Here is a 7,957-nt window from a genome sequence, read left to right as displayed (position 1 = left end):
ATGTACCCATGGGCAATTTTTTGTCATGTACCCTTACCTTAATAGAGTTTTTACCCGCAGGGTATGTGGGTAATACGTACCCATTGCCATCCCTAGGCTAGAATAGTTGGCAAGGTACGTTTTATGGGGGCTAGAATAGTTGGCGAGGATTAATAGGCTGGTTACGCAAGTCTTCATATAAGGGCTTTGGGGTGTTGGATTACGATAATACTACATCTACGAAGACTAACGTAAACTTTTATGTAACTTTCTATCTATACTTCTCTCCCCCCTATTTTAAGTGGGGTGGGGCCGCCTTCTCTTTAACGCTAATCAAAACTTGCCAGCTGTCTAATTACGTAAGGATTACGTTAAACCATTTGTAGGTCTAGCATTACTCGTTGGATTATTGTTTTCAGCCGGTGGCCCGGCAAAAATCATTTACGTACTCTTCTTTTCTGAGAACAATCCCTTCTTTTTAAACCACATACGTTCCCATCGCCCCCCGTCACAGTCACTGTCAGCAATTAAACATGGACATGGTAGCTGCACCTTCTCAATTATTCTGCCTGCGAGTACAAATTACAGTAGTCATGTCGAGAGTCGATCTAAGCCATCGTAGTTTTACGAAATCAACTCGCTGCATCTTCCACAGGGTCGACGGGGAGGAGCGAGAACCATGAATCAGACAGTCGTCCTGTACCCCAGCGCCTTAGTCGGCCACGTCGGCCCCATGACGAAGCTCGCCGGTGCCTTCCTCAAGCACGGCTACGACGTCACCGTGGTGCTCGTTGGCTACGGCACCACCGCCACCGATCGTACGGCCATCGAGGGAATCGTCGCCTCCAACCCGTCCATCAGCTTCCATGTCCTCCGGCCGCCTCCTGCTCCTCCAGCCACCAGCTCCGACAGCAAGCACCCTTTACTGGTCCTGCTCGACCTCTTGCGACGGTGCAACGAGCCGCTCGGAGCCTTCCTCGGCTCCATACCCCGTCAACGCCTCCACTCCGCGGTCATTGACATGTTCTGCGTCGACGCCATTGACGTCGTCGCCGCGGCCGGCGTCCCGGTGTACACATTCTTCGCCTCCTGCGCCTCCTGCCTGTCGGCCCTGACCCAGTTCCCGGCGCTGGTCGCCGGCAGGCAGACGGGACTGAAGGATCTCGGGGACACGCCCCTCGACTTGCTCGGCGTCCCACCGATGCCAGCGTCTCATTTCACCGAGGTGATGCTGGAGCACCCGGAGGGCGAGGTGTGCAAGGCCATAACGGAGATCTGGAGGTGCAACACGGAGACCATGGGGGTCCTGGTGAACACGTTCGAGCAGCTGGAGAGCCGGGCGGTGCGGTCGCTCCGGGACCCAGGCCGGAACATGCCTCCGGTCTACTGCGTCGGGCCGTTGTTGGCCGGCGCTGGCAACGACAAAGGCAAGGACGGCGTCGACGAGTGCCTTGCGTGGCTGGACGCACAGCCAGACGGCAGCGTGGTGTTCCTCTGCTTCGGAAGCATGGGCGTGCTCTCGGCGAAGCAGCTCAAGGAGATGGCCGTCGGGCTGGAGAGGTCCGGGCACCGGTTCCTGTGGTGCGTGCGCGTGCCGGCGGCCGCGGCCGGTCACGTCGACGAGCACTCGGAGCAGGAGCAGGAGCCGGAGCTGGACGCGGTCCTCCCGGAGGGGTTCCTGGAGCGAACCAAGAACAAGGGCATGGTCGTCAAGTCGTGGGCGCCGCAGGTGGAGGTGCTCCGGCACCGCGCGACGGGCGCGTTCGTGACGCACTGCGGGTGGAACTCGGTGCTGGAGTCCGTGGCGGCGGGGGTCCCGATGCTGTGCTGGCCGCTGTACGCGGAGCAGAAGATGAACAAGGTGTGGATGACGGCGGGGGACGGCATGGGCGTGGCGCTAGAACTGGAGGGCTACCGGGACGGGTTCGTCGGAGCGGAGGAGGTGGAGGCCAAGGTGAGGCTGGTGATGACGACGGAGGGCGAGGAAGGGGTCGTGCAGCTCAGGGCGCGGCTAAGGGGTCTCAGGGACGAGGCGGAGGCGGCGCTGGCGGACGGGGGCTCGTCGCGGGTGGACTTTCTCCGGTTCCTGTTGGACGTGAAGAATCTCGAAGTCGGAGGGAGGGGAGCAGCTCATCCAGTGAACAACCTGCAAATCTTGAATGCTGAAGCACGCCAGTACTCCCTATGTAAACTAATATAAGAGTGTTTAGAACACTAAAATAGTGATCTAAACGTTTTTATATTAGTTTACGGAGGGAGTACTTTACAGGAAGAGTACAAACATTTTAATTAGTTGGTAGGCTGCTGCTGAATAACTTTTACGTCATGGATGCTCGTATAAATGCATGCGGTTGTATCTGTACTATAATTTTTAAGTTAAACTTTAGTAATAACTACTCCTCCGTCTTATAATATAAAAGCGATTTTGACATTAATGTAGTATCAAAAATGATCTTATATTATGTGACGGAAGGAGTATCTCTATCTGGGTTTAAGTCCCTTCGTATTTGAAGTTAAAGTTTGATCATATATTTCACTCGCAAGATGTTAATGCATGCCGCCAAAAATTATATTGTTGAATTTGCATTTCAATGTACTTTAATGATATTTTTTTGCTATACAAAACTTAGATAAAATAATGGTCAAAATATGACACAAAATACAAGGGGGGTAGTAGTTAACTATTTTACCATTCTAATAATAAGAGTCAACGGGATTGACTGGTCAAATGGACAACACTTCAAGGTTTTGATGAATCTTATTATATATAAAAGATGAACTGTATACTTCTCCGGGCTATTTCGAAGTTACAATAAATCTGACAAAGGCATATTTGAATGTTTTGATAAATCTGAGTAAATAGTTTTTGGCGACAATACGAGAAATAGAATTTTGGGGCAAAAGTGACATCACTTTTTCTGCTGTAAAAGGGTAACAAATTGCATAACCCGATTGATCTTTTTTTTCAGAAAGGTATGGTTGATATTTCTGAACCTCCAGTGTACAAAATGTCACATTTTTTGCTCCAGGTTTGCATGTACGCATGATGACGATGATGGCATTGCAACATTCCAAAATCTAGCATCTCGGTGTTGCGCATAGAACACAGCTTATACCAAGAAGAAAACTACGGTAGACAGTGCAAGTGACAAGCCAGTGCCGAGCTAGCCTTCTGGCACATACAGAACCTTCTCGGAACCGCGGTACACAAAGAATCTCATGCATATCTCTGGCCTGGAGAAGCTTAGTAACTTCTGGCGGAACTCCTTCATGGCCATGCTTTCAGTGATTGTCTCATCGAAAGTTACTGTAATCTGTTCTAGCGCCGTTGCCCAGCTGAATAACCGCTCCAGGAAAGCAACTTCATGTCCAGTTCCTCCTGAGTTGATGATGTCTACCTCTTGGAGGCGATCCAGTATGAGATCCTTGAATTTCCAGTTTGGTGGATGGTCACAAAAACAATCAGATGGGCATTCCTCCTGAAACGGCATATCAGTCTAGTAAGAGCATAATTGAGTAAAATAAGAGGAAACTGTAAATTATCAAACCCACTGAATACCCAAGATATGTCGCTGACAATACTGCCTATGGCAGAAAATATGATTGTCATGCGCAAGGAGAAAAAGGTATTACACGTATTATAATGAAATTGGCACAATCCTCTGGTATTGTGCTATGTATAACCCATATCCAAGAAGGTGTTCAGTGGACCCTAGAGTTTCATTGGCCATGTAACTTTTAACGGAATGCATACACTATGCTTAGTACAATCACTTATGCAAACCTGAGTCTAGCAGCTTTGTCAAGATTGAGCCAGCCGGCCAATAACTCGTCAACTTGCCATGTAGTGCTATCCAATAGACTTACATTTTACTCAAATGAAACCTACTAGCAACCCAAGTAGCATACCACTTCTTCAAATTTGAAGAGCAAGGTGTTTGTAAGCACGTGATAAATAAGCCTATTTACAACAGAGTATCAGCATCAAACTCACACCAGGAGTAGGGCAACTAGCATAGCACACCTAGTTGTGCCAACAAATCAAATTAGGTGGCATCACTCAAGTAACACTTTGCAAAAGATAAATAACCCAATAGAGTATAGGCTTACTTCATAGTTGCAAGACATATCAATTGCAAGCTTTATTACACTAGTGCACATCCTGAGAATATTGAATAAGCAGGCTCCAAAGGAATGCGACAATGCCGTTACCACCAGGTTCAGGAATGTAACTTCTGGGAGCCTTGTCATGTCTTCCGATAAGTGTTGATTGTAAACCATGCGCTGTCATTTCATAGGAAGCCACATAGGAAAGATCACATACAGCAGTTGGAAAAGGACACAAACATCTTATTTATGGAGTGATTAGACACCCAAATGTCAACTGTTATAAGCTAACGAGTTAGTCTGATAAATGATGTAGGGTTCAATACAGATCAAAATTTTGCATGGCAATTATCGAATACCCAACTGACAGATTTTCTTTACTTGAACAACATGTTTGCCTTGTTATCTATTGACTTGCTAGCATGATACAGTGATGGAATAGCTCCACATAAGAGAAGAATGCACTCACTGACAGATGGACCACTTTGAGGTTTAGCTTGTGTATGGCCTCACAGCACTGCAAGAGTATCCGGCTATCGGGACTGTACACAAATTTACCAGATCCATATACAACCAAAGTGCCAATGTCCAGACACTGAAGATGCGCCATCTCGCCAAGCTCGAAAAAGCTTGGATCGTAAGTATCCTTCCACTTGAGCACCAACAGCTCAGGAGCTGAAATGTTGACAACCAGTTGGCTTGGATCCATAACACTAGCAAGGCAGGAGCTCAGAGTTAGCTCTTCAAGTGCAGGAGCCACTACAGTTAGCTTCTTTAAAGTATGCAGATTACTCAGCTTCAGTTGGAGTAGAGACTCTGAGTGGATGATGAATGTAGGCAGACCTCGGGCATGGCTAACGGTGAGTTTCCGCAAGGCTGGGCACCGCGGCGACGAGATGGCGTCACCAAGCCGGTTCACACGATTTAGCTGGACATAAACCAGGGAGAGATCGGTGAGCCGGACGAATACACCAGAAGCCGGCATGGCGAGGACAAGAAAGCCCAGGTCGAGGCTGAGGGCGGTGGCGTTCTCGAAGCATGGCAACTGAAAGGCGCCTCTTCCCCACTCCCCGCAACTCGTCGTGTTGTGAAAGACGAGATCGCCGGAGAGGCGGCGCACGGCGACGGGGAGCCAGGCCGCCATGGATTTGGGGGAGGCGCCACGGACGATGGCGACTAGGCAGCGGAGGTCCGGCGCTTCATAGGCGGCGAGGGCGGGGCGTATGCGGCGAGGGTCGATGCCGTCTGAAAAGTGGAGCTCCGGGAGAAAGGCCCAGAGGCGGCGCCAGCGGCTGGAGAGGATGCTGGTCCGAGCGGCGTCGGCGGCGTTCCGGGTCTTGAGAAGGACGTCGAGAAGAACGTCGTCGGGGAGCGCGCTGAGGCGGTCCTCGTTTCCGCCGCCGGCGAGCTTCGCCCGCTTGGGAGCGGAATCCACGTCAATGTGCTCCATGGAGAGCCCGGGGATCTGGTGCGTCTCACATCAGTCCCTTTTCCGCAGCAAAAATGATTATTAGACTAGTGGCCCATTTTTCGTTTATTTATGGAAGACTAAGGGCCCCTTAATCAAGAAGACAATTTAGCCAACAATTACAGAATTAGAAAGGACTGATCGAATCGACAGCTGGAGAATGGCAAGCTGTGTGGAGTAGAAGATCTTATCCGCCACTGTTTCTCTTCTGTTCTCTCTTTCGTATTGAGAAACGTTCATGTATACTAAATGATACGCGACTCTCCCTACTCCCCTGCCCCCGTGCGGCCGCCGCCGGGCCGCACCGGGTGGCCACCACCGAGCTTCCCTCGACCTCCTGGGCCTACCCTCCCTCCGCCGCCGCTGGCAACGTCGTCGGGCCTTTGGTAAAGGCCCGGCGGCGTGGCGGCGGCAGACCTCCTCTGCGTCTCGGATCTGAGGTGGCGGCAGCCCGATCTTGGTCCCCTGCGGCGGTGATGGCGGGCAGCGGCGGCCGGGGCGCGGCGGTGGCCCTGCTGCAGTCAGCGGGGATTGCAGGAGGCGTCGACGTGGGCTCGATCTACACAAAGGCAGGTGTCGGTGTCAAAACCGGCGGATCTCGAGTAGGGGGTCTCGAACTGTGCGTCTAAGATCGATGGTAGCGGAAGACAGGGGACACGATGTTTACCCAGGTTCGGGCCCTCTCTATGGAGGTAATACCCTACGTCCTGCTTGATTGATCTTGATGAATACGAGTATTACAAGAGTTGATCTACCACGAGATCGTAATGACTAAACCCTAAAAGTCTAGTCTGGCTATGATTATAAGGATTCGGCCTATCTACGGACCTAGTCCTCCAGTTTATATAGACACGGGAGGGATCTAGGGTTACACAAGATCGGTTTACAGAGAAAGGAATCTACATATTTGGTCGCCAAGCTTGTCTTCCACGCCAAGGAGAGTCCCATCTGGACACGGATGCAACCTTCGGTCTTCGTATCTTCACAGCCCATCAGTCCGGCCCATAGTTAACAAGTCGGACGCCCGAGGACCCCTTAGTCCAGGACTCCCTCAGTAGCCCCCGAACCAGTCTTCAATGGCGAGGTGTTCGGTGCATAGATTGTCTTCGGCATTGCAAGGCGGGTTCCTCCACCAATGACCTCCAAGTAGTATTCGTCTTTCCATTCAATGTCTGTACCCTTCGGCTTTTGTGTATCAACAACTTCAGCTTCCACGTGTCGAGCGGATGCGAAAGGTCAGGGCATTTTTGCACATAACACCCCGGCCGCGCGAGGGATAATGTCTATTTAACGAGACTGGATCCTAGATCCATTCAACCATCTCGCAGAGAAAATCCCCAAAGGTTGCCAGGAAAGAACATGTTTAGCGTTCCCAGCTCCTCCTCCCATCCCTGCGGCCTAGAGAGAGGCGAGTGGGAGAGGTGCTCCGTATCCCACGGTCAGCTGGTGAAGTTGCAAACGTAGGGGTTTCTCCCCCATGTCCTTGTTCGAGCAGGGTTGACCTCCCTTGACGGCAAAACCCAGGCAGAGGATTTCCCCAATCCATCCGGGGGGAACGAGTGTGTTTCGTCCCCTATCTGCTAAGGGGCGTAGGATTTCCAATTCATCCATTCCTTCGAGGGCTTCTAGAATATTATGGCCTCCAGCTGCATAACTTTACTCCAGCCGCCATCCTGCACATTGGGGGTTATGTCGCTTTATGCGAACTATTCCTGGGTTGTGAGGCCCATTTTGAACTGTGGAGAAAGTTATTCTGTCTTGTCCCGCGTAACCATGAGGGGTCGATATTTGAAGTGGGCGGAGCCGAAATATGGCGCATTGCCGAGACCGGATACCTATCCGGCACGCCAAAGAAGGCGTCTAAAGAGTGGACTTCCGAGTGGTTCTACATCGAGGACGTCGTACTCCAAGACCCAGCCCGAAGGGGTCTTCCTGAGTTCACAAGCGTTCCCTTGAAGAAACGTCACAGCTGGCGCCCTTGGAGCCTTGAGGAGGAAGATAGTGCGGAGGTTCGCCAACTCTTGAGCAAGATAAGGACGCTCGCCCAGTCTGGATACACGATGGTTGAAGTAATGGCGACCTCCATAGTGCGGGGAGTCCAGCCACTCCAATACAGAGGACTTCCCATGTGGCACTATAATGGGGAAGATGGTGCCTCCCGCTGCGGCAGGAAAGGTCCAGACACCCCTGCCGCCCTGGCCAAAATATTGGCCGAACTATTCAAAGGGGAGGAAGAGGAGTTCCTGCGCATCAAGCACAGGGAAGGATATTCCATGTATAGTCCTCCTAGCTGGGTAAGTTCCGAACTCCTCTGCTCTACTCATTCTACTCCCTGAGCTATGTTCAACGAACACTAACCCATCCATTTACAACAGCACTGGCGAAAGATTTCCGAGGGGCTTT

The 7,957-nt window shown here is 51.2% G+C and overlaps 2 protein-coding genes across 2 annotated transcripts; one reads left to right on the top strand and one right to left on the bottom strand.

The window, feature by feature from the left end:
• The first annotated feature begins 538 nt into the window (after positions 1 to 538).
• On the top strand, positions 539 to 2,409 carry LOC125550436 (UDP-glycosyltransferase 88B1-like). Its single transcript, XM_048713435.1, has one exon. It carries the CDS (start codon positions 659 to 661, stop codon positions 2,177 to 2,179), a length of 1,521 nt encoding a protein of 506 aa, XP_048569392.1. The 5' UTR covers positions 539 to 658; the 3' UTR covers positions 2,180 to 2,409.
• Positions 2,410 to 2,892: 483 nt separating this feature from the next.
• Positions 2,893 to 5,625, bottom strand: LOC125550446 (putative F-box/FBD/LRR-repeat protein At1g22000). The gene is made up of 3 exons (XM_048713446.1): positions 4,556 to 5,625; positions 4,090 to 4,263; positions 2,893 to 3,458 (listed from the first exon to the last, which is right to left on the bottom strand). Exons 1-3 carry the CDS (start codon positions 5,534 to 5,536, stop codon positions 3,144 to 3,146), a joined length of 1,470 nt encoding a protein of 489 aa, XP_048569403.1. The 5' UTR covers positions 5,537 to 5,625; the 3' UTR covers positions 2,893 to 3,143.
• Between the last annotated feature and the right edge of the window lie 2,332 nt (positions 5,626 to 7,957).

The sequence above is a fragment of the Triticum urartu genome, chromosome 1, assembly GCF_003073215.2.
Source record: "Triticum urartu cultivar G1812 chromosome 1, Tu2.1, whole genome shotgun sequence".
Lineage (NCBI taxonomy): Eukaryota > Viridiplantae > Streptophyta > Magnoliopsida > Poales > Poaceae > Triticum > Triticum urartu.
The sequence above is the reverse complement of the archived record's forward strand: the minus strand, read 5'-3'. Positions and strand labels throughout refer to the sequence as shown.

Excerpts from the sequence above, each read along its gene's own strand:
- LOC125550436 (XM_048713435.1), top strand. The coding sequence starts at position 659 with ATGAATCAGACAGTCGTCCTGTACCCCAGCGCCTTAGTCGGCCACGTC.
- LOC125550446 (XM_048713446.1), bottom strand. The coding sequence starts at position 5,536 with ATGGAGCACATTGACGTGGATTCCGCTCCCAAGCGGGCGAAGCTCGCC. Across the intron at positions 4,264-4,555 it reads TCAAAGTGGTCCATCTGTCA|CGCATGGTTTACAATCAACA; the intron begins GTGAGTGCATTC and ends ATGAAATGACAG. Across the intron at positions 3,459-4,089 it reads ATATGTCTTGCAACTATGAA|GAGGAATGCCCATCTGATTG; the intron begins GTAAGCCTATAC and ends ATGCCGTTTCAG.